This window comes from Toxorhynchites rutilus, chromosome 3, assembly GCF_029784135.1.
Source record: "Toxorhynchites rutilus septentrionalis strain SRP chromosome 3, ASM2978413v1, whole genome shotgun sequence".
Classification (NCBI taxonomy): domain Eukaryota; kingdom Metazoa; phylum Arthropoda; class Insecta; order Diptera; family Culicidae; genus Toxorhynchites; species Toxorhynchites rutilus.
Window position 1 is genome coordinate 275904694 of NC_073746.1, and position 27494 is coordinate 275932187.

Sequence of the window (27494 nt, forward strand, 5' to 3'; positions counted from 1 at the left end):
TTCATTTTCAAATATCAACGTTCATAAATTCATTTTGATTCGCGACTGTTTCGATAGCTAAATTGAGATCTTGTTCTAGAGCGATAGTTTGAGTTTGTCTTAATTTCAAATATAAATAATTCTCTCTGACTGTTTTCTCCGCTATAAACTGTCTTTTACCGCGGCTACCACGGTTGAAACGAGTACTTATGCTTGATGATTGAAAGTACGTCTTCTCAGTTACAAATATTCGGAAATGGTACAACATACTTTCGTAAGCAAATGGCCATGCAGGCTTTCGCGGCAAAATCAAGTGTTCAATTTTCGAATGGACAAATCGAAAACAACGTCTTCCGCTCCTTCGTAAACATACATTAGAAGTTAATTCGACTAGTCAGCTGATATAGATAAATCTTTTCATACATATATCCATACAATTTTGCTATCTTAATACACATATGTTTGGATTGAAGGTCCCTATCGTGGAAATTTGATCAAATCTAACTTTGAAAAACAAAAAAATACTAAATTTACCATGCGTAATACTTGAACGGGCCCAAATTGAGCTAAGTGCTGGTTCTACATTACAAAAACATCACATACAGCCGGCAACTGGCAGCGGACACATGTACTCTGCCTCGTATACACATCCAAACAGATTGGTTCACACGGACGCTTCGATCCATGTCGCGCTTGTCACGAGAGATCCTTGGTGGCCTATCGTATCGGTACCGATTTTGCCATTTTCACCACCAGCCGCACATCGTCTCACCTCTTGGAGTTATGCACTGAGTGGACCGAAAGGGATTTTCGGATGCTGTGGTTACGCTGTGATCGTCGAATCGTCGACACAAAGCTGGTCTCGCAGGCATTGCCCGCCGACGATGCTCCGATGCGCCGCTGAACGGACATCGGCCTGCAGCACAGGTAGCGGTGAAAGTGCTGCCGGAAGACACCGGAAACGCAGTACAGTGCCACCGGGTTGATGCAGGAATTCAGAAAGCTGGGGAAGACGGAAAGATACAACTGGGGATTATTTGGCAATACATTGCAACTCAATTTGCTTTAACAGAATTATAGACTAAAGCAGTTAATGCGAAAAAAAACTTTTTTCTCTCTATCATCTGATTGGGTCGTTAAACAAATAGTCAGTGAAAGTTTGAATGATACAGAAATTACATTGCCAATTGTCCTTCGCTAAAACAAAGAACCACTTGTGAACGAGAGGACAGTGGTGGTCAGTTATCAGTATTATTATTTATTCATCAGGATAATGGAAGTTGATCAGCACGCTACGGTTTGTTCTGAATTTTCGTTTAATTAAAATAATTACAGCTTCACGGTTTGCTTTCGTTTCAGTTAGCAGTTATGGTGGCTTTCATTTTGTAAATATTCCAAGTATGAAAGTTTTTTGTTGTTGATTGTTACGATAAGTTTCAAAACCATTATGTTAGGTATGATTACATCTTTCATCTCTGTAATAAGATGTAAGTTCAAATTTTCGAAAACGAGAGCGTTACGTTTTGGGTGTAAGGCTTTGAGTATTAATACCTCTTCGCCGGTTGAACGAACGATAGTCACTTCAACCGAAATAAAAAGAAGTACGAGTGATACTTGTTACTTGTTACACTTTTCAATAGCTCAAAAACCGCTATAAATAAGGAACTGTGCTGTCGAATTTGTGTTTGTTGATTTGCGAGTCGTTTCAGCACATGTCACGTAGCATCGAGACGTATAAATTATTTCACGCTGTGATTTCTCTTTCACTTTCACTCTAGACAGCAATTAGTCAACGCCTTTTGTTGAGGATGACACTTAATGTGGAAATTATCAAATCGGCTTTTTATGGGTTGCCAGAAAGTTATAAAATCACGATTCAGGGCAACCAACAAATTCTACTGAAGAGTTAATTATTAAATTCCGTTGCTTCCTAATATAAAATCGGAAATGATAAATAGACGAATTAAGTGCAATACTTTCGTGGTCCTTCCTTAACAATGCAGTCGTGTCTTGGACACCACCTGTCAGATAAGTATCAGAGCAGAGTTCCAGAGTTATGAAACGATAAGAGCAGACTGGCTACCCGATGATGATGTAGAGAGATGGTGAGATCGAATATATATATATATTTTTTTTTATTTTTTTTTTATTTTTGTGTTATAGTGACTTTCAACTCATTTGACTGGTTCGTCACTTTAATTTCCATTTTTGGAAGAATGTCGGGAGTGAGAATTGAACTCGTGACCTTTAGCGTGAGAGGCATGGATGTTACCACTATGCCAGAAGGATTTATTGCGATCGACTTGTTCTTAACATTTCGTGCCCTATTTATATGATTGGTCCCATAGTCATCTGAATAGCCTATAATTGCGATTGATTGCGCGTTGTTATGATTGTTGTATTGTCCTCAAAGGTGAGTATTATGTGTCATTCAATTATGTGTGTTGTATAATTATTGTATAATTATCAATTATACAATAATTATACTAATAATTATAATAATGATTGTTTTGGGTATCGGTGGACGACGAAAAAAAGGTAAGTAGGGTAACACGGGGTGATTTGGTCATATGGGGTGATTTGGACCACCCCTTTATCTCGAAAATTATGGCTCAACTTGAATTTTTTATAATGTCATTTCCTTCTATTGTTGAACCCTATGCACCTAAAGTAAAAAAACTTTGGTAAAACTTCACAAGTAGAGGGAAACGGTAGCATAAACACAGCAAGCACTTTGATCGTCAAAAAATGTGAGTCTTCCGATAGTGGTTTTAAGGTTTTTCCCGCCAGTTAAACAAACTTTTCGTGTATCGTGCAGTACAGTTCTGTTCGCCTACAGAAGAGGAACAATTTGATGTAGTGAAACTGTAAGTTTGATAACAATAAATGAAATTAATTGCATTTTTATTTTTGCATGTTGTGTGGGGTGAGATGGACACGTTTCTGTGGGGTGAATTGGTCCTACAGGTTTGTGACTTTTTTGGTCTAATTGATTCCAGATGTTACTGAAATACAAAAAAAGGATGGACAGACAACGTTCGAAGAAGGAGGATCTTGAAAGAGCAACGCAGGCCATCGAGAACGGATTTTCTTTGATCAAGCATCAAAAGTGCTTGAAAATGCTCGATCAACAGTGAAAAGATTCATGCAGAATTCGAGATGGTCTCAATCCAAATTTCTGGTCTGGAATTTTAGACTCTCATATTCAATTTTAGATTCTCATATTCATTTTCACGATTTTCGATTTCAGAAATGCGAATGATATTATTTTATTTTTCATATCTTATTTTTCTCATATTCTTCTTTATAATTCTTTCTTTGTTTCAATTATTGATTGATTCTATTGAACCAATTGATTTCCGGTTTCTCATTTTACTACAGATCGGACTCGATTATATACAGACTCGATTATATGTGATTCGATTATATACAATTTTGGACTCGATTATATGTAGTTTGAATTTTTTTTTTTTTTACATTTCGAATATGACTTGTTTGAAGAAAAAATGTAACCTTTGAACATTAAGGTGGAATTTAAGTGGCTATTTTATGTATAGTGCGGTAAAAATCGTGAATTTTGATGATTTTGAATGAATTTTCACCAGGAATTATTTATATCAATATTGCACTGAAATCAAGAGAGATAGAAGTTAGGTGTCAAAGAACAATTTGTAAAGTGGCTTGAGAACTTCAATTTGATTGATAGAAACTTTCAAGTTCAATATGAATTTTTGTGATAAAAATTAATAATTACACATTAAAAATTACTAACTTTGGAATTTTCACTTTCAACAAGTTATTTGAATCAATTAATTTAGATATTTCACTACTATATCCTGTACTAAATTTTCTCATCTTTCACATGAAGGAAACAGAATTGGTTTACGCAGCGTACTTTTTAGTGTAGAACCAGTTTGAGGTAACAGAGTCCGAAACAAAAAAAAAAGTTCTATAACACTGTCATTGTTCAAATTCGAACATATGCGTAGAACGATTTTTTTCATCAAATATGATCATCTATCACATTCTGAGAGATTCTGGAAAAACATATTTTTTTCATGTGAGAAAGGTATTTTCTGACTTCAAGAGGATGGATCAAAAATTAAATTCTTCTTTTATTTTCAATAATCGAAAAAAATATGTATAAAAAACAAACAAGAAAAAAAAATTTTTTGACTCGATTATACGATTATACAGTTAAAAGAAATCGGAGACTGTATATAATCGGGTCCGCGCTGTATAGCTTTATTCATTATTTATATTTGGCATTTCTACTTCTTTTTACCATGGTAAATTTTTTGATTTTAGTTTTATTTTCCTCATGTGTTGTTTTCAATTTTGGGTCTCTCGAATTCAATTACTAATTTCAACTCATACTTCTCTTTAATTTCAATTTTTAAAAATTTTCATATGGAATTTTTTTATCTATTTTTTTATATTTTATGTATTGTATCCATCTGAACCGCTCAATTCTAATTTTTTTATTTTTCTAACAGCTGATCTCTTCTGATGTTTTTGATTTTATTTATTTTTATATAATTTTTTGTTTTTTCAATTTTGATTATTTTGATGTTTAATTTTTTATGGTTTTTTTTCAATTTTCCCAGTTTTAATTTTTATTATTTTGGTCCCTTTCTGATTATTTGATTCTGTAGATTTACTTTTTTTTTTATTTCAAATTTTCTAATTGTTCGACGTTCTTCGTTCTTGTTTGTGTTTATTGTTCCTGTTTTTTGTTAATATTCAATTATTTCAGCTCGAATTTATTAGTAGTACAGGTCGAACTCGATTATCCGGGATTCGATTATCCAGAATATTATATCTTTGATTTTTGGAAATTTTGAATAATTTGTATAATAATTCCATATTGAATAGCTAATATGGGTATCAAATGAAAGGGCTTGACTAGTAGAATACAGTTACTTATGAAAAATACAAATCCAAGATGGCGGCCGCTACAAAATGGCTGATTTTATATTTTCTCACAACCCCATCAATATGGGTATCAAACGAAAGGGCTTGACTAGTAGAACACAGTAATTTATGAAAAATGCAAATCCAAAATGGCCACCACCACAAGATGACGCCATATATATTTTTTTCACAACCCCATCAATATGGGTATCAAATGAAAGGGCTTGACTAGTAGAATACAGTTACTTATGAAAAATACAAATCCAAGATGGCGGCCACTATGAAATGGCGGATTTTATATTTTCTCACAACCCCATCAATATGGGTATCAAACGAAAGGGCTTGACTAGTTGAACACAGTTATCTATGAAAAATGCAAATCCAAATCGGCCACCGCCACAAGATGGTGCCATATATATTTTTTCACAACCCTATCAATATAAGTATCAAATGAAAGGGCTTGTCTAGTCGAATAAATGGAACCGCAGCCACAAAATTTTTTACTATGTATTTTTTGTAATCCCCTCAATATTGGTATCAAATGAAATGATTGGACTAATAGAATACAGTACATCATCAAAATATTCCGAAGAAAGTTAGGTAAGAGATAAAAATTTAAAAAAAAATCATTTTTTGAATGGTTTTAATGTATAGAAGTATACTAATGATACAGATAATTTACTAAAAACTAGAAAATAAAATAAGTAAAAACAACTTTTTATGTTAAACGGTTTAATGCACTAAAAAAAATAATTAGACAAATAGCAGTTACTAGTTATCACATCCGTTCCTTCATTAATCTAGGACAATTAGGAGACTAAAATAAAATCGTGGAGTATATGATTCAACAACTAACTGTGGATAATAGAAATCCAACGTTTATTTCTTACCTAATTTTCTTCGGAATATTTTCATGATGTACTGTAGTCTATAGTCAAATAATTTCAATTGATACCGATGTTGAGGGGATTGCAAAATATACAAAGTCGACCATTTAGTGGCGGCGACCATTTGAATTTAAGTTCTTCATTATGCTTCGTGTTCCCCAAGTCAAGTCATTCAGCCATTTTTAGCGAGAGCCAAATTGAATTTTTCAAGATCATGGAATACGGAGTTTTATATTGGCAGTAGAATTAAAGGTGTCTTCCAATTTTCAGATCAATCAGTCAACAGGAACGGGCTCAATTTTCTATTAATGTGGGACAACCCTACAAACAGGTCAAGATGAATGAAATCTTTTAAAAACATAATTAGTTGTTTTGGGACTGCGGCCATCTTGAAATTGGATTTTTCATGATCTACTATGTTCTACTAGTCGAGAACTTTCTTTTGAAACCCATATTGATGGGGTTTTGAAAACAAAATATTAGGCTGTCAAAAAAGTCCTGCGGTATTTCCGCGAGGTGTCGTTGTAAGCGCGTAGTTCTAGTTGTATTCATTGCATCGAGTCATACTATAGCTTGTTGGAAAGGCATTTTTGCGCGCTATAATATAGTCCTTGACAGTGTTTTGTTTGGTTAAGTCGTTCGTGAGTTATAGTGTCGCAAATATGGAGCAAGATAAAGAGAAAATCCGACATATTTTACAGTACTACTATGACAAAGGCAAAAATGCATCTCAAGCTGCCAATAAAATTTGTGCAGTTTATGGACCCGATACAGTTTCCATTTCCACCGCACAACGATGGTTTCAACGTTTTCGTTCTGGTGTAGAGGTCGTCGAAGAGGCGCCACGCTCCGGAAGGCCTGTCGTCGAAAATTGCGACAAAATCGCTGAATTAGCCAAGAAAGACCGGCATAGTAGCAGCCGTAGCATCGGCCAAGAGCTGGGGAGGCCGCATTGTCTTCCATCAGGACAACGCCAGGCCACACACTTCTTTGGTGACGCGCCAGAAGCTCCGGGAGCTCGGATGGGAGGTTCTTTTGCATCCGCCGTATAGTCCGGACCTTGCACCAAGTGACTACCACCTGTTTTTGTCCATGGCGAACGAGCTAGGTAGTCAGAAGTTAGCCACAAAAGAGGCCTGTGAAAATTGGCTATCCGAGTTTTTTGCCAATAAGAAAGCGAGCTTCTATAACAGGGGTATTATGAAGTTGGCATCTCGTTGGGAACAAGTCATCGAACAAAACGGCGCATATTTGACTTAAAACAGATGATTGTAACTAATTTTATGAACAAATGAAAGTTCAAAAAAAATACCGCAGGACTTTTTTGACAGCCTAATATATGGTGCCATTTTGTGGTGGCAGCCGATTTGGATCTGCATTTTTCATAAATACCTGTATTCTCCTAGTCAATCCCTTTCATTTGATATACATGTTGATGGGGTTCTGAGAAAATGTGTAATCCGCCATTTTGTAGCGGCCGCCATCTTGTATTTACATTTTTCATAAATAACTGTGTTCTATTAGTCAAGCCCTTCAATTGATACCCACATTGAAGCGGTTCTGAGAAAATATGTAATCCGCTATTTTGTTGCGGTCGCCATCTTTGATTTACATTTTTCATAAATAATTGTGTTCTACTGGTCAAGTCCTTGCATTCGATACCCATATTGATGGGGTTTTGGGAAAACCCATATTGATGGGATTTTGAGAAAATATGTACATAATCCGCCATTTTGTAGCGGCCGCCATCTTGGATTTTCAAGTTCACGAAATACGCAGTTTTATAATAACACCAGAGGTAAAGATGTGTTCTAAATTTCAAATCAAAAATTTCTATTAATGTGGTACAGGGAATCGATCCCGAACGCCCGGCATGATAATGTGGGACGCTAACCACTCGGCCAAGGGGGTCTTCGTAGCCACTTGGTTACGCGTTCGCTTACTAAGCGATCGATCGTGAGTTCAAACTCAGGGCCCTCAATTGACCATATTTGTGTTTTTATAGAATAACTACGTCCACGCAACCATCATCAGCGATGGAGATCGATCCACGGTCGAAATAAGATCGATTCATCCATACAACTGCCCTGCTGTACAAGAAACATCGGACTGCTGTTCTATAGATAACCCAACAATGATCAATATCAACTGTCTCCGCTGTCCGGTCTGCTGAACAATGGAAGAACAGATAGAATAACCTTACGCCTAAATGGCTACTACAGTGTAATTTACCATAATGTAATGGAACAGAAAACCTAACGCCTAAATGGCTACTACTACTACTGTGTAATTTACAATTTATAGAAACATTAACATATATACATGTACACGATAAAAACCCGGCTCTGATACAGATAAAATGCTGATGAGCCTAATAAATAATTAAATGGGATAAAAAAAACCACTCGGCCACGGGAGCACTGCTGGTCAAGCTTCTATATCACAAATTGTTGAATGGTTGATATTTGTTCTGTTTTCTGTTTTCTTGTCGTTCGTAATTTTTTTTCAAATTTAAAACTTATTCATTATGGATTACGCTGGATTTCTGATCAGATTTTTTTTTGACGTGGGACTACGTCTAACCGGAGTATATGGGGGGTAAAATGAAGACCTAAACACAGAACATGCAGAAAAAAATGAAAGATTCCGAATGCTTATAACTCGAACATTTCTTACTGGATCGGAAAGATGTTTGCATCAATTGATAGGGAATATTTCTACGCTTCTATCGCAATTAATAAAATGTAATTTTTCATTAGATAAACAATTGAACAACTGTAAAATGTTAAGCGTTATCTAAACGGCATAACTACCTCATTTTGATTGGCCCGATCTACGATTTCCCTAACACAGCCATCAAACCCAAGCAGCCTTGGGTTAATCAGCATTGCAAATACATGAAAGTCGGGGGTATTTTTGTTTCGACTGAAATGTGTTTCCCTAACACAGACTTTAAATCCAAGGAGCGTGGGGAAATTGGTATTCCAAATACATGTCGGGGGCATTTTTGGTCCGACTGAATTGTGTTTCCTCAAGGTGTCTGAGGAAATTGGCATCATAAATTCAAGCAAGTCAGTGGCATTTTTGTTCCGACTGAAATGTTGGTTTAACTCAGACTTCTAAACTAAAATGTCTGGGAAAATCGGCTCTGCAAATAAATGCAAGCTTCGTGTACTTTTGTACTCGCTTGCATTTGTTCAAACTAGAATATGTTTCCTTAACACGGTCTCCTGAACTTAGGAACCTGGGAAAATCGTGCAGACACTAGAGACGAATGAACTTTCAAGTTTAAATCCTTTTTAGTATAAAAAGTAGAAGTTGAAGTTTTTGATTCATGCAAGTCTTTGTATTTTTTTTGCACTCCGCAAGGTGTTTTCCTAGCACGGATTACAAAAGCGGGTACGAACACAACGCTTTGGCTCGGTTATTCATTATTGTATTGAAGGATATACCTTCATATATTCCGCTCACTGAATTTCTACGCATACCATTTGATGATTAGGCAAATGGTGTTAACCATTTGCTGCGATAACGCCTATTGATTAAACAATATGCGTTCGACATACATGTCAAAATTGGAACTGAGTGCCTGAAGTTCATAAAATCAAGCAAATTCGCGGTTCGAGAAGTACGTACACTTGAGAGATGCAAACTTCAGAAGGAAATGTAAAATAAAATAATCGTTTGATAATTCTCCCGTTCACATATTTTGTTCTAGGCATCATACCAAACGTAAAAGGACTGTCATTAAATTTACTTGTAATGAAGAGCATTATCTATCACAATGCATGAATTGACCTTACTTGACATTATACAATCTTTTTACTCACAAATCAATTATATTTATATAATTCAATTGAATTCGGGAATTGTTTCATTCCATCAAAAATGTAATCAATACAAGCAAATGATTGATAAGCTAAGGTAGTTCCACGTTAACCTTGCGGTTATATCATAGGTATAACCTACCCATTTTTTACGAAATTCGATTTGATTTTTACATTTTAGTTTTATTTATTTTCTCTATTTTTACGGATGATGCGATTCTTAACTGTATTATTCTCTTGATTTATTATCAAATTATTCTGGCTTTCTGTTTTGTTTTTCTCTCAATTTTCATTGACTGTTGTTGTTTGAATTAGTATTTGCTTATTTTTTTCTATAAACGTTAGACAACGTCTCTTATTTCTACACTGGGGTACCCTCACCGAATTTAAAATTGGTTGAATAATTGAAATTGAATCTGAGTGCAATAGTTGATCAATTCTATGGGTAAATAGAAATTCTTTAGTTACTCGCAACCTCCTACAATGTCACATGTCACATTTCGCATACAACGTCAAATTGCATGTTAACCTCCCTATACTCAGGAAATGAATATCTACGGTTGACTTTTACTTCCGATGTATCTCAAGCGACAGATCTACAGAAACCATTGACCCTTTTTAGGGCCCCAGGAATTTTCACTAAAGAAGTAATTTTATAAAATAATTTCCTTTTTATTCCAAAACTATTATTTGTAATGAAAATCAAACGAGCTGAATGATATAATAAATTGAAAATGTTGATTCGCTTTTAATAAATTGCGTTTATTTCTCTCATTTCTTTCATCTTAGTTTTTTTTTTGTGTAATGTATATTATTTTCTTATAGGGCCTGATTCTCGAATACACTTCACGGTGGAAACGAAATAAACGGCACGCCATTGAACTACATTTTACGAGTTAGTGAAGTGTCGAAGATAATGATGAGTTTTCAGGCAGAATGAGCCCTTTTCAAATGAAAAATCATTAATGAAAATTAACTTCTTCGTATCAAACTGGTATTCAATGTGAGTGGAAAACTTTGTTTTCTTCATGTGATATAATAATCTCACACAAAAATTTCATCTGAAGATAATTTGATATTATAATGATAAATTTAGTGGGAAACTAATCTCGCATCCAGATGTCGACACCGTACCGTTGTCATCGCGAATGCGTTTCATTCCGTTTCCACCGTGAAGTGTATTCGTAGTGTATTCGAGAATCAGGCCCATATACTTTTTTACTTTCTATAGGTTTTCTCAACTGATCAATTCACAATTCTTTGTTATATTTTGTTCAGCATTCGATTATAAATATTTTATTTTCAGTATCAATTTTGGAATTTTATAGTTTCTATTTGTATTGGTTTTTCCTTTCCTCGAATTCTAATATTTGATGTTTGATTTTATTTGTTTGGTTTAATTTTTTGCGATTCTTATCAGTTGTTTTTGTTTCCGATTATCAAATTTTACAACTCGTTATTATATATAATTATTAATAGATTATCGATTTCTGAATTTCCATTTCGCCATTCCACTGTTGATGTTTGTATTCTTCATCAGCGTCCACAGCCCAGAGAACTAATTAGTTCATTTCGCTACTGTCTTCTATCTGTTTAATACGTTATGATTTTTCCGATTTTCATTTTTTTTGCATTCTGGTTTCAATTTTATGTATGGCATTTCGTATTGTAATATACTGAATTTATTAGGTTAAGTGATGCTTATTTTTTCAAACATGTTGTATTCGATAAGTATATTGGCCATTTGTCTCTTTTTTTATCCATGTTTCAAAATTTCGATTCTTACTCTATTTACGATTGCGTTTCAATCTTCACTTCGCTTCCATCTACGATTTCTCTAAACTTAGTTTCAAATAATTGTTTTACTATTTCAAGATTTTTAATTGCAATTCCATTTCTATTTTCTATATTTTGGATTTCTTTCACTATTCGGCTTTAGGTATTTCTTTTTTAATTACTATCCAGAGCCAATTTTTAATTTTCATATTTACTTGAATTTTTTCCTTGTTTGGTTTTTTCGTTTTGTTTTCTTGTTTTCAACTTTCCCGTTTTTCGAACTCTAATGTTTCGATCTGAGTTTTTTTCATGTTTCAATTTTGTCGATTTTGGCGTTCCTCGTTTTATAATTGCTTTTGTATCCAATTTTAGTTATTTCTCGATTTTATATGTTTTTTTCGATAGTCATATACATGTTATCGTTATATAATTTTTCATATTTTACCTTTCAATAGAAATGAACAATAGGCCGCAATAAGAACAATCGAATGTAAGCTTAAAGTTCTTACATCGCTTTGATGTTCAATGTTATATCGAAGGAAATGAAAAACAGGAAATTATAAGAGATGGAGTCTCAGACACGCTTGCATTATTCCCCATAGGATAACGAAATTATTCCAATCAACTCGCTTGTTTCTTTGAATAGGAATACGACGAATATTAGTCGACTGCATACTGCGAGTTCACGTTTTTAGGCTTGAGCAAAACCCCGAAATCGTTCGATGGAGTATCTATTTTCAACCATTTTACCCGCATATAAAAAACGATTCGGGCCGACATCTAATTCGACACATCATAATCATCTTTTACAGTTAGTTCTGATTCTTAAGAATGTTTCATTTCTTTAAAGAAAAATACGTTCCCTACAAACATTCACCATCACTCGTCTGGATACCCCGTATCAAATTCAAAACCGTTCACACCGTTTCCCCGGACCCATTAAATTACCTCAAGCAGAAGCCAGTTATCCGCAGAATGTGCCAAAATTCGTCGTAGTCATACTCGGTGTTCGGATTTAGATGATACCACAGCTGGAACACGTGGTAGGGCAGGAAGCAGATGATGAACATAACTACGAATGTGATAACCATCCGTGCAACATGACGTCGGGCTCTGGCCTGAGATCTGCTCTGGGGTCCAGCGTTCTCGCCCGGCATATCGCGGGCGCTAACATGTAACCGATACGCCATTAAGACGTACAGAATGCCAATGATTGAGAGCGGCAAAAAGTAGTACACGACCGAATTGATGATGGTTTTGTACCTGTGAATGATTTTTTACTTAGTGGTCTTTTGAAGTCTAGATGTGCACTTTGAATCGCTAATAGAGAATGGCGCTGAAAGCTCCACCATAGCACTTACTTTGAGTATGCTACGGATTCATTCGTTCGCTGACCAAACGGTGAGCAGTATTCGATGGTTTTGTTCGGAATCTCCACCACAACCACATCGGATATGACCGCTGATGGGATGGCGAATGCAATCGCCAGGAGCCAAATAAGAATCGCCACAATCACCGTGATGGGACGCGTCTGTGGAACGAGTGTTATTCAGTTTCAATAATGGAATCAATAAGAGAGAGATAGTAGAATTTGATTACCTGCAGCTTCCTAAGTGGGTTGACAATGGCACAATATCGATCGGCGGCCAGCGCCGTTAGTGTGAAAACCGAGACGCCGATGCTGATTTCCCGGAAACACTCCGTCACACGACAAACCGCAACTCCCCATGGCCAGGATTCTAAAGTGTAGATGAGCGAAGCTGATGGGACGCAAACAAGAATAACCAGAAGATCTGCCAAAGCCAGCGAGAAAATATATCTGTAAATTGGAACAAAGGTATTGAACGGATGATTAATAAACATAACTCAATATTACCCACAAATTAACTGTTTATGTTTTTCATTTCACTATTTGACTCCGAAAATATCGCCTTCTCAACTGTTAGTACAATGGTTATCGAGAAAGTTGCAGACGTTTTTGAACAGCTTTTAATTTATATTTGGTGTCCAAAACATAATGTCACAACCGACATTTAGTCCCATTTCCAGTATGAGAAATCTCAGAAAAAGTTCTTAGGGTCAACTTTTTGTTAATTTTAAATTATGATTTTGTTAATGATAAACATATTCGACATATTTCGAATAAAAGTTCAACAAATTTGAATAATTTTTCAAAATATGGTCGTTTCGATACGTTATAAATCTTCTCGAGTACGTATGCACATGCTTTTTGAAAAGCGCTGTATGGATCCTTTCGGTGAAAGTTGGTCCTGTGAATAGATTGATGTATCCAGAATCCCATGTGCTGATGGAATCTGTACAGAACTATGTAATTGACTCCTCGGGGAGATGAACATCCCCATCTGCTCATCCTGCATTTCCAAACAGACGTCCACTCCGACACTAACTCACAATACCGCAAACTCCCGCTATGCCAGCAATAGAACGTGTCTCGTTTCACTTGTATATCAACAAATTATCACAAGTTAAGTCCTCCCCTCGCGCTGCTCAGGATAATACCATGGTAATGTGGCGAGTAAATTTCCCTTCTCGCCTACGCCGCTGCAAAGGATCACCGGAAATACGATATGCAAACGGTGATGCTGAAAAGGTATGCTCAGCGCAATAAAACACACAATAAACTGAGTGCTGATAGCATCAACAGCCCAGTGGGAATCCAATTAGCTCGAGATTGATGAGATGGTTATTACTTCGGTGAACCGCGATTTTTTCACCCACAATCACCCCGTTCTGGCGTCTGCGTTTCATGGCGCGTAGCGTCTTTTCTATACCCGATTAGTGGATTGAGCGCAACAATTTTATTTTATTGTCCGGAAATTGAGTAACTTATTGATAAAATGGCTTTGGCGTCTGGATTAAATTTATTGTCTATTCAGCCATTCCCAAAATTATTTTATTCTTCAACGCGCATCAAAAGCCATACATGCGGCGTGGGTGTAATGGTAGCTGTCTATTCATACTCAGCATTCATCCTTTTTCCGCTTCCTGTGTTCGACAACAAAAAAGATCTCATGAAAAATGATTCCTGTCGCGTTCAATTCCCCATTCTCCGTGCAACTGAGTGGAGATGTATTTACGTTGTGCCACCCCCGATTCGTCCGTCCGGTGGATAACAAAAGCACCAGCAAACATCCTTAAGCTTGGATTTATCCAAACAACAACGATTTATATCGTCGTATTATTAGCAAATCGTCAAGATAAACAGCGATGAGAAGTGCTCATCTGTGGCACAGTTGCGATAGCGGGGGGCTGCCAGTGGAATGTAAATATTGATAAATGATATTTTACTGCCAATGTTCCGACAGGTAATCAATTCATTTCGACGCCATTGTGCTGCCGTATGCAGACGAAGGAAAATCTAGCGGGATGTAATGTAAGATATATTAAAAAAAATAACAATGAAAATTATGAATAAAAGGTAGCTTGTGGAACACGGGCGTGTACATAAATGGAACAAAGTTACAATCGAATTTATTAATATTGAATCGGCTGTGGAAATTCAAAGAAAACTATCCTACACTGCTTAAACTGTTTCAATTATAGTCGAACTCGGGTTTTTTAAACTCAGACGAACTGTGGCGACCCGTGGCCGAGCGGTTAGCGTCACACCTAACATGCCGGGGGTTCGTGTTCGATTCCCGTTCTGGTCGGGGGAATTTATCGTCAAAAAAATTTTCTCCGACATGCACTATGGTCACGCTCAGAAACATTTTATATTATTAACTTTCATTATTCACAGACCCACACTATCGATTCGTGAGAAAGCTATATATATTTTGTGAAATTCAAGAAAAAAATCAAATTTTACTGAAGGTGTCCGTATTTACCATTCTTCTCCTACATGGATTGTTGTTTGAGCTCGGCCTGCCAAGAAAGTAAAATCAATATTCGAATACTTGACACGGAGGGAGTACAAAATTATGAAGGAATCATACTCAAAATAACAACCAGAGTTATAATTACTTTATTAACGCATTGCGGATCGCTCACGAGATTTCTTTTGTTCGCGTTCCGTCTATTACGGATGTATCACGAAATAACCCGTGTTTTCTACACTTGAAAGTTAAATCCTTGGTTAGCCAAGAATCTAACAAGGCCTACCGATGGCTCGCCTTCGTCTCATTCACATCAAAGGAAATGATCTCATTCCTGCAATCCGAACAAATGGAGCGTTCAAGTTTGCCCCAAAACGAGTGGTCCTTAATGTGTTAAACGTATGTCTTCGAAACACCGTCAAAATAGTCTCGAAACTACACAATTACCCGTTTACCTTACTACTTTAATATTCAATGTTATTCTTCTATTTTAAAAATGTTCAATGTGATGAGAATGATAGTTTGCCCAGAATCGGGTCATTAAGTCGCTAACAAAGATAATTCGAGGTTACGGTTAGCAGATAATCGTCAACAGGTTGCTTAGATAGAGAGTCGATCAGCTCGGAAAAATACCTCAGCAGCCCTACAGGTGTTTTTCGGACATTACTCGGCGACGGGGAATGTATATCATTGCAGGAGATCTGAATGTTCGACATGAGATTTGGGGTATCCGAAGGCGAAATCGGAACCGGATCATTCTCGCAGAAGACTTGGACACTGGTTATTACAACATCTTGATGCCGAACAGTCCAACGAGAATTTCCAGATCAGGACACTCCATCCTGGATATTTTTCTGATCAATAGGTCATCTCCGAGAATCCACTAGTCTTCGAGGAATTATCATCCGACCAATTCCCACAGGTGCTTAAGTTGGATGCCACTGCCTATACGGCTATCATCTCCCGGCCTAGAGAAAGGCCATCTGGACGTCTTTGCCACTGCCGCCGACCTGTTACTAGCTGGAGGACTGCCGAATCGTATTTGTTGTAAAAATTTAAACCACAAAAGGGACAATCCCTCCTTCTCTCGATGCATTTAACATGTGCAAATTCAAGTCTCAAATCAGAAGCAGCAAATGTACATCATAACGCATATTTCATTGCACAGAATGCTTCCACTGAGTGGCACGACCAATGGGCCCAACAGCAGTAAACCCGAATTAACAATCAGCTAACGCATAGTGTTAGCTGACCGCTGTTTAGAGTGGAACTGAATTATGTACCAATATCAGGGTTGCCATAATAAAATCTGTGTTTTTGGTTTGGAAAAATCTTTTTATCTTAGTTTAAAAAAAAACTTAATTTCAATCAGTATCAAATTTGTAAGTCCTATTTTGAAGCATAATTTCAGCATTTGTATCATTTATTGGCATAGTTATTATTGGTTAGAAGTTTTTGATGGTAAAGGGTGTGTCACATCAAATTGCATCACGGAAAAAACTCTGTAGAAATTCGCTCAGTAGACCGATCCTTTTGAAAATTTTAGACAGTAAAATAAAAACTATCAAACAACTTTTGGCATTTTCTTTTTATTCATACTTCGAGCCCAAGCCCGTATGCTCGCACCTTCCTCTTTACCCCGTCCATAAGGTTCTGTACAACGTCAGGTTGTAGTTTTTTTCGAACAGAAATCCATTTTCTCTTGAAGTCCGCCTCCGATTTGACAACTTTTGGGTTCTTCCGGAGGGCCTGCTTCATAATCGCCCAATATTTCTCTATTGGGCGAAGCTCCGGCGCGTTGGGCGGGTTCATTTCCTTTGGCACGAAGGTGACCCCGTTGGCTTCGTACCACTCCAACACGTCCTTTGAATAGTGGCACGAAGCGAGATCCGGCCAGAAGATGGTGGGGCCCTCCTGCTGCTTCAATAGTGGTAGTAAGCGCTTCTGTAGGCACTCCTTAAGGTAAACCTGCCCGTTTACCGTGCCGGTCATCACGAAGGGGGCGCTCCGCTTTCCGCAAGAGCAGATCGCTTGCCACACCATGTACTTTTTGGCAAACTTGTATAGTTTCTGCTTGCGAATCTCCTCCGGAACGCTGAATTTGTCCTCTGCGGAGAAGAACAACAGGCCCGGCAGCTGACAAAAGTCCACTTTGACGTAGGATTCGTCGTCCATTACCAGGCAATGCGGCTTCGTCAGCATTTCGGTGTACAGCTTCCGGGCTCGCGTCTTCCCCACCATGTTTTGCCTTTCGTAGCGGTTAGGAGCCTTCTGAACCTTGTATGTACGCAGGCCCTCCCGCTGCTTGGTCCGCTGGACGAATGAACTTGACAAATTCAGCTTATTGGCGACATCCCGGACCGAACTTCTCGGATCACGTTTAAACTGCTTAACTACGCGCTTGTGATCTTTTTCACTGACGGAGCATCCATTTTTGCCGTTCTTCACCTTCCGGTCGATGGTTAGGTTCTCGAAGTATCGTTTTAGTACTCTGCTGACCGTGGATTGGACGATTCCCAGCATCTTACCGATGTCCCGATGTGACAACTCCGGATTCTCGAAATGAGTGCGCAGGATTAATTCACGACGCTCTTTTTCGTTCGACGACATTTTTCCAAATTTACGAAAAATTGACAGTGAAGCATGGCCAACGTGATCTATACACTCTTATCTGATTATAAGCGAAAGCTGAAGATATAATTCCTAAAAATTAAATTTCTACAGCGTTTTTTCCGTGATGTAATATGATGTGACACACCCTTTATACACGTAAAGCAGAAAGCATATACACTGTAGTGAAAATAAAATGCTTCATTGAGGTGCAATGGAAGTTCAGTTACCAGATCTTGTTTACAATGCGCAATACCCTAATTAAATAACCCATTTCAGGTACACACAAATATGTAATGGTAATAATGAACTCAAAAGTAGCATAATGGGGCTGTATAATAACTGGAGACCTGTCAACACTTGAAAAGGGTACAAAAAGTTATTATGTAGTTAGTGCTTGGGATACGAATAGGACCGGAATGTTTCATTCTGAATAAATTAATCGAATAATTTTCTATTTAAATTTCAATTTTTTTCTTCAAACTTCCGTCGTTCAACCATTTGATAACTCTGCAGATGGTCCTAAAATCTCTTGTTTAATAGCTTCTGCTTTTGCAACTCCAACACCCACGTAGATATCGTCGAATGTTTTCCGAAATCTTCAAAGTCTGGTCCTGCTACATAAGATTTGCTGTATTACTCTTGAGAGTAAAATAAAGTGTTATGGTTTCCGAATTAATCTGAGTGATTTCGGGAGTTTCAGTTTGTTTTGTTCAATTCAACAATCAGCAAAACGAAATTAAAAAAAGTAGAAGAGTCTGAGCCTAGGGACCCGGACGTAAGTTTGACGTAGGACTGTGATTATTCGGAGCAATTTTTTTTTCTAATGTAATTATTTTCATTGTTCAGAAATCTATTGTTTTAACTCTTTTGAAGCTCCAAATGGTGGCGCTGAAAAGAGCCGTTTGTTATATGTACTCATAACCGTCAAACGGGTTGTAACGAACAGAAACCAAAGCTTCTGGTAAGAGGTTTAGCTGTCTAACCGAAAAAGATTAATGAATGACACATAACAGAGTATTTTGTTATATTTTGAGACAAAATACGCATGAAATCATAAATCTGCTTCATGTTCAATGGATAGCTATGGTATTGTGATTTCTTTCCATTGTTTTATTCTTAATCTAATTCTAAGTCATGAGGAGTAGTTTCTCCGGTGAAATAATGTTCGTTTGCAGACTATATTTCACGTCACACACACTGACGCTGTGGGTCATGACAATATCACCTTGGTAATGCCAAAATAATGACTTTTTATAGAATTACAGCCATCTTACTAACCCACTTCACCATCTACATCACCCTTATTCTTACACATTGACTAGATGTCTAATTTGTTTGATAGAACAAATTATTGCACACAATTTGTGTTGCATACAACATTCACGGGAAACAAGCTTAAAAAAAAGAATGCGTAACAAATGAATTATTTTTATATTCGCTCGCAAAACATACCTCTTTTATTCGTTAAATTGCTCACTTGTTTTACTTTATTGAATTAAGGCAATTAGCTATTTTTTAGGAAAAATATTACAATCGCAAAAAAATGGATTTAGTCATCGTAATTATTGATTGTATTTGTTTTTTTTTTTGTTTTCATGGCTTTAGACCAGAGGGCGCAATATTTTCCAATATATTTTCTCGAAAGCTGAGGTTTTTTGCACAACATATTCGAAAATCAGAGAGGTGGTTTTTTTTCGTTTATAAGTTATAATTTTTCAAAGTTGACTGAAAACATGTCAACTTTGAAAAATTAAATTAAACTAACTAACTTAAAAACGAAAAAAAACACCTCTCTGATTTTCGAATATGTATGCAAAAAACCTCAGCTTTTCGTTCACTATGTCTTTTCGACTAGACTAGGTATATGTGACAAGAATCCAATTTTCCGAGTGCGTAATATTTTTAATATTATATTAAAAGAAGAATCATTGGCTTCAATTTCATATGACGATTATCTAAAACGGTCTAGTAGTTCAAAAGTTATGAATTTTTGAAAATAGTCATTTTTGGAAAAAAAAAAAAAAAAGGGGAAAAAACATTTTTCAAATCACCCTAAAATGGAAATGGGCACTCTTATAATAGAATAAAAAAATACAGATCTAATATTCTGCAGTAAGGAACAAAACAAATTTTCACGGAAATCTCAGAACCACTATATCGGTTTGGGATGGAATGGTTGAAATCTTATAATTGCATTGCAATAGGCTGATAGGACCATTCCTTCCTCAGGTTTAAAATAAGAGTAAAAGTTATGGGAGTGCTTTATTTCACCTGAAATCCATTTCCACTTTCGAACAAAGATCAATTTCGTTAGCGCAAACATCTCATTAGACTCAGAATTCGAAAAGTGAGCAGATTTTCATTCCTTCACTAGTCCCAAGGAGTTAGCTAGTTCCAAGGAGATGGTCATCTCTGCAACAAGAAGCCTTTTTGAGAAAGAACATTGGCATTGTTCTACTCACAGAGGCTTTTCCCTATTCATAAACACGGCTCATTGTTACTTAACGTTGCTGAGCCATTTGAAAATAAATTTAGTACAAAAAAAACCTTGAATGGACTAACAACGCTTCACACGAGTAATTGTAGAGCGTATCCTTCAAAGTTTTTCGAAAATTTTCCGATTACTCACTCTGTAACATTGATCTACACTGATCTACCGGCTGAGACGAATACAACAAAATAAAGCCGGCTCAAATCGAACCATTCCATACTCGGGTTTTGCGCTTACCAACACATTTGGCGTTCCAGTTTTATTAATATAAGTGACGCTGATCAATAACGTCGAAAACAGATGATTCTCATTTAAACCGATTCGATGGCTATATGAATTAAATAGGTGAGATGGGAAATAATATTATTTACATAAAGCCGTAACTATTATTGGAACGTTATTTTTCAAAATCTGTATATTCTGTATGAAACCCGAAAAACCCGAATACAAACTATTCTGTATTTAAACTTGACGGCCAATTCATATCTCTTTTTCTCTCGATCTACTTGACATCACAGAAAGAAACCATAGCACAGAGAATATTCGAATTTCATGGAGAATGCTGCTTGTTGCATTGTAAAGCATGAAAGCGGTGAGCAAGAGTAGTATTATGAAATATTAAAACAAGTTATCGGGACAATAACAATAAATGTAAATCGTAGACATTTTATCGTTCGAATGAAATGATTATCATACCACTTCGTTCTGCCGGCAAACAGGTAGTAACGCTCAAAACCTAGCACATCCAACGTAACGCTCTCGTTTTCGAAACTTTGCATTTACACCCCAGCACAGAAATAAAAGGCGTAGTCCTACGTCAAAAAGAATCATAAACGCCAGCCAACCGTTACTCACATTGGTGGAGAGGCCCAATATTCGAGCGGGTTATCAATCATCAAGCTGCTCCATCGTTCAACCTGTTGCTTAACGTGAAGCTATTATCCAACTGACTAGGCGGTAGATTTGATGTTGACGATAAATTTATGGACGGAATTCTTGTAACGTGGTGACGAGAAGAAAAAGCGAATTGCGGATCCGAATAAGCTTTTAGGGGTTTGCGTAGCTGGGGTCTCAACGTAGTTCTACTGAGATCCCGTAGCTAGCAACTAGCAGCGTTATAATTTCACGGAATCACAACTGAGTTCTAATCAAAGTTCAAAAGCAAGAAATGTTATACCGAGGAAATTCCTCGGGAGCGTTATTGTCCTTGGAGAATAGACTTGCGAACTTTACTACAATATAAATCATTATTCACTTTACTAAAGGGTGTGTCACATCAAATTGCATTACGGAAAAAACGCTGTAGAAATTCGCCCAGTAGACCGATCCTTTTGAAAATTTTAGACAGTAAAATAGTACTATTAAACAACTTTTGGCATTTTCTTTTTATTCATACTTCGAGCCCAAGCCCGTATGCTCGCACCTTCCTCTTTACCCCGTCCATAAGGTTCTGTACAACGTCAGGTTGTAGTTTTTTTTTAACAGAAATCCATTTTCTCTTGAAGTCCGCCTCCGATTTGACCACTTTTGGGTTCTTCCGGAGGGCCTGCTTCATAATCGCCCAATATTTCTCTATTGGGCGAAGCTCCGGCGCGTTGGGCGGGTTCATGTCCTTTGGCACGAAGGTGACCCCGTTGGCTTCGTACCACTCCAACACGTCCTTTGAATAGTGGCCCGAAGCGAGATCCGGCCAGAAGATGGTCGGTCCCTCGTGCTGCTTCAATAGTGGTAGTAAGCGCTTCTGTAGGCACTCTTCAAGGTAAACCTGCCCGTTTACCGTGCCGGTCATCACGAAGGGGGCGCTCCGCTTTCCGCAAGAGCAGATCGCTTGCCACACCATGTACTTTTTGGCAAACTTGGATAGTTTCCGCTTGCGAATCTCCTCCGGAACGCTGAATTTGTCTTCTGCGGAGAAGAACAACAGGCCCGGCAGCTGACAAAAGTCCGCTTTGACGTCGTCCATTACCAGGCAATGCGGCTTCGTCAGCATTTCGGGGTAGAGCTTCCGGGCTCGCGTCTTCCCCACCATGTTTTGCCTTTCGTCGCGGTTAGGAGTCTTCTGAACCTTGTATGTACGCAGGCCCTCCCGCTGCTTGGTCCGCTGGACGAATGAACTTGACAAATTCAGCTTATTGGCGACATCCCGGACCGAACTTCTCGGATCACGTCTAAACTGCTTAACTACGCGCTTGTGATCTTTTTCACTGACGGAGCATCCATTTTTGCCGTTCTTCACCTTCCGGTCGATGGTTAGGTTCTCGATGTATCGTTTTAGTACTCTGCTGACCGTGGATTGGACGATTCCCAGCATCTTACCGATGTCCCGATGTGACAACTCCGGATTCTCGAAATGAGTGCACAAGATTAATTCACGACGCTCTTTTTCGTTCGACGACATTTTTCCAAATTTACGAAAAATTGACAGTGAAGCATGGCCAACGTGATCTATACACTCTTATCTGATTATAAGCGAAAGCTGAAGATATAATTCCTAAAAATTAAATTTCTACAGCGTTTTTTTCGTGATGCAATATGATGTGACACACCCTTTATACACGTAAAGCAGAAAGCATATACACTGTAGTGAAAATAAAATGCTTCATTGAGGTGCAATGGAAGTTCAGTTGCCAGATCTTGTTTACAATGCGCAATACCTTAATTAAATAACCCATTTCAGGTACACACAAATATGTAATGGTAATAATGAACTCAAAAGTAGCATAATGGGGCTGTATAATAACTGGAGACCTGTCAACACTTGAAAAGGGTACAAAAAGTTATTATGTAGTTAGTGCTTGGGATACGAATAGGACCGGAATGTTTCATTCTGAATAAATTAATCGAATAATTTTCTATTTAAATTTAAATTTTTTTCTTCAAACTTCCGTCGTTCAACCATTTGATAACTCTGCAGATGGTCCTAAAATCTATTGTTTAATAGCTTCTGCTTTTGCAACTCCAACACCCACGTAGATATCGTCGAATGTTTTCCGAAATCTTCAAAGTCTGGTCCTGCTACATAAGATTTGCTGTATTACTCTTGAGAGTAAAATAAAGTGTTATGGTTTCCGAATTAATCTGAGTGATTTCGGGAGTTTCAGTTTGTTTTGTTCAATTCAACAATCAGCAAAACGAAATTAAAAAAAGTAGAAGAGTCTGAGCCTAGGGACCCGGACGTAAGTTTGACGAAGGACTGTGATTATTCGGAGCAATTTTTTTTTCTAATGTAATTATTTTCATTGTTCAGAAATCAATTGTTTTAACTCTTTTGAAGCTCCAAATGGTGGCGCTGAAAAGAGCCGTTTGTTATATGTACTCATAACCGTCAAACGGGTTGTAACGAACAGAAACCAAAGCTTCTGGTAAGAGGTTTAGCTGTCTAACCGAAAAAGATTAATGAATGACACATAACAGAGTATTTTGTTATATTTTGAGACAAAATACGCATGAAATCATAAATCTGCTTCATGTTCAATGGATAGCTATGGTATTGTGATTTCTTTCCATTGTTTTATTCTTAATCTAATTCTAAGTCATGAGGAGTAGTTTCTCCGGTGAAATAATGTTCGTTTGCAGACTATATTTCACGTCACACACACTGACGCTGTGGGTCATGACAATATCACCTTGGTAATGCCAAAATAATGACTTTTTATAGAATTACAGCCATCTTACTAACCCACTTCACCATCTACATCACCCTTATTCTTACACATTGACTAGATGTCTAATTTGTTTGATAGAACAAATTATTGCACACAATTTGTGTTGCATACAACATTCACGGGAAACAAGCTTAAAAAAAGAATGCGTAACAAATGAATTATTTTTATATTCGCTCGCAAAACATACCTCTTTTATTCGTTAAATTGCTCACTTGTTTTACTTTATTGAATTAAGGCAATTAGCTATTTTTTAGGAAAAATATTACAATCGCAAAAAAATGGATTTAGTTATCGTAATTATTGATTGTATTTGTTTTTTTTTGTTTTCATGGCTTTAGACCAGAGGGCGCAATATTTTCTAATATATTTTCTCGAAAGCTGAGGTTTTTTGCACAACATATTCGAAAATCAGAGAGGTGGTTTTTTTTCGTTTATAAGTTATAATTTTTCAAAGTTGACTGAAAACATGTCAACTTTGAAAAATTAACTTAAACTAACTAACTTAAAAACGAAAAAAAACACCTCTCTGATTTTCGAATATGTATGCAAAAAACCTCAGCTTTTCGTTCACTATGTCTGTTCGACTAGACTAGGTATATGTGACAAGAATCCAATTTTCCGAGTGCGTAATATTTTTAATATTATATTAAAAGAAGAATCATTGGCTTCAATTTCATATGACGATTATCTAAATCGGTCTAGTAGTTCAAAAGTTATGAATTTTTTGAAAATAGTCATTTTTTGGAAAAAAAGGGGAAAAACATTTTTCAAATCACCCTAAAATGGGAATGGGCACTCTTATAATAAAATAAAAAAATACAGATCTAATATTCTGCAGTAAGGAACAAAACAAATTTTCACGGAAATCTCAGAACCACTATATCGGTTTGGGATGGAATGGTTGAAATTTTATAATTGCATTGCAATAGGCTGATAGGACCATTCCTTCTCTCAGGTTTAAAATAAGAGGTAAAAAGTTATGGGAGTGCTTTATTTCACCTGAAATCCATTTCCACTTTCGAACAAAGATCAATTTCGTTAGCGCAAACATCTCATTAGACTCAGAATTCGAAAAGTGAGCAGATTTTCATTCCTTCACTAGTCCCAAGGAGTTAGCTAGTTCCAAGGAGATGATCATCTCTGCAACAAGAAGCCTTTTTGAGAAAGAACATTGGCATTGTTCTACTCACAGAGGCTTTTCCCTATTCATAAACACGGCTCATTGTTACTTAACGTTGCTGAGCCATTTGAAAATAAATTTAGTACAAAAAAAAACCTTGAATGGACTAACAACGCTTCACACGAGTAATTGTAGAGCGTATCCTTCAAAGTTTTTCGAAAATTTTCCGATTACTCACTCTGTAACATTGATCTACACTGATCTACCGGCTGAGACGAATACAACAAAATAAAGCCGGCTCAAATCGAACCATTCCATACTCGGGTTTTGCGCTTACCAACACATTTGGCGTTCCAGTTTTATTAATATAAGTGACGCTGATCAATAACGTCGAAAACAGATGATTCTCATTTAAAACCGATTCGAAGGCTATATGAATTAAATAGGTGAGATGGGAAATAATATTATTTACATAAAGCCGTAACTATTATTGGAACGTTATTTTTCAAAATCTGTATATTCTGTATGAAACCCGAAAAAACCCGAATACAAACTATTCTGTATTTAAACTTGACGGCCAATTCATATCTCTTTTTTCTCTCGATCTACTTGACATCACAGAAAGAAACCATAGCACAGAGAATATTCGAATTTCATGGGAGAATACTGCTTGTTGCATTGTAAAGCATGAAAGCGGTGAGCAAGAGTAGTATTATGAAATATTAAAACAAGTTATCGGGACAATAACAATAAATGTAAATCATAGACATTTTATCGTTCGAATGAAATGATTATCATACCACTTCGTTCTGCCGGCAAAACAGGTAGTAACGCTCAAAACCTAGCACATCCAACGTAACGCTCTCGTTTTCGAAACTTTGCATTTACACCCCAGCACAGAAATAAAAGGCGTAGTCCTACGTCAAAAAAGAATCATAAACGCCAGCCAACCGTTACTCACATTGGTGGAGAGGCCCAATATTCGAGCGCGTTATCAATCATCAAGCTGCTCCATCGTTCAACCTCTTGCTTAACGTGAAGCTATTATCCAACTGACTAGGCGGTAGATTTGATGTTGACGATAAATTTATGGACGGAATTCTTGTAACGTGGTGACGAGAAGAAAAAGCGAATTGCGGATCCGAATAAGCTTTTAGGGGTTTGCGTAGCTGGGGTCTCAACGTAGTTCTACTGAGATCCCGTAGCTAGCAACTAGCAGCGTTATAATTTCACGGAATCACAACTGAGTTCTAATCAAAGTTCAAAAGCAAGAAATGTTATACCGAGGAAATTCCTCGGGAGCGTAATTGTCCTTGGAGAATAGACTTGCAAACTTTACTACAATATAAATCATTATTCACTTTACTATAATAGAAACAATTAATTTTGTTACTTTAACTATCAAACATATTTCAAGTTAAACAAAACAGCAATCTATAAACAATTTGCAGGAAAATTATTGTTTCTAGTGATTATCATATATTATAATATTTTAACGATTCTTTGGGTTGCACTATATTATTACAATTACAGAATTATACCTCCAGGCACCAGAAGTTGTAATCATTTCTTGAGAGCCAATAAAATGTTTATCCACGGGGAGCTTCTCCTTTCCACAACATGAAACATACCAGGGCAACCCGTTTCTGTTATGTAAGACCGCACAACGGCTTAATTGAAATCTCGTACTGAAACCTTTGTGTTCGTATTGTTCAGATGCTAGAGCGTTTTTCGCATAGCAATGTAATTATATTATTTAGTTAATTGAGTTAATTTTATTTTGAAATGCGTGATGAAGTTTTCAAAAACAGGAATGTTTTATGAGATACGGTAATAATAATAATTGGGTTGCTAATCGGAGATAGCATAACTTTTTTTCAACCTGCCAATGTTTCAAGAAACAATGTTTAATAATCATAAGTGGCACTTACGTGTTCGGAATGTTTCGCATGGCCCGATGCCGCAGAAAAATAATCACCAGGGTTCCATTTCCAAGGATGCCAACGATAAATATGATAGCGAACACCACCGGTACCACGTACGTCTCCAGCCGCTCCTCGTACGGTTCGTACTCGTCGATCTGATCGATAGCGACATCGAATGCCAGCGTTGCTTCCGTTGCCTCTAGCATCCGTACCGATTTTTGGATGCGGCTCGGGCCCGTGCTCATCCACCGTAATCTTCTCGGTCGCGTTAAGCAGATAGTGAAGTTTCATTCCTGCAAGATGGGGCCACGACCTGGATGAGAACGCGGAGGGAAACACGAGAAAAAGATTGCAAACGGTTAGTAAATACAAGTTAGCAGCATTACGCTCGACATTGGCATTGTAAATTTACAAATTGCTTGCTTTCTCCAACGGGAAACGAATCAGTTGTGAAACGGCAA

General features: G+C 37.0%; 1 protein-coding gene across 1 annotated transcript; it reads right to left on the reverse strand.

Moving 5' to 3' along the window:
- Positions 1 to 27271, reverse strand: LOC129777938 (neuropeptide CCHamide-2 receptor). The gene is made up of 5 exons (XM_055784547.1): positions 27040 to 27271; positions 12983 to 13202; positions 12745 to 12914; positions 12332 to 12646; positions 1 to 982 (listed from the first exon to the last, which is right to left on the reverse strand). The coding sequence occupies exons 1-5, from the start codon at positions 27237 to 27239 to the stop codon at positions 748 to 750; spliced, it is 1140 nt and encodes a 379-aa protein (XP_055640522.1). The 5' UTR covers positions 27240 to 27271; the 3' UTR covers positions 1 to 747.
- Positions 27272 to 27494: the final 223 nt, after the last annotated feature.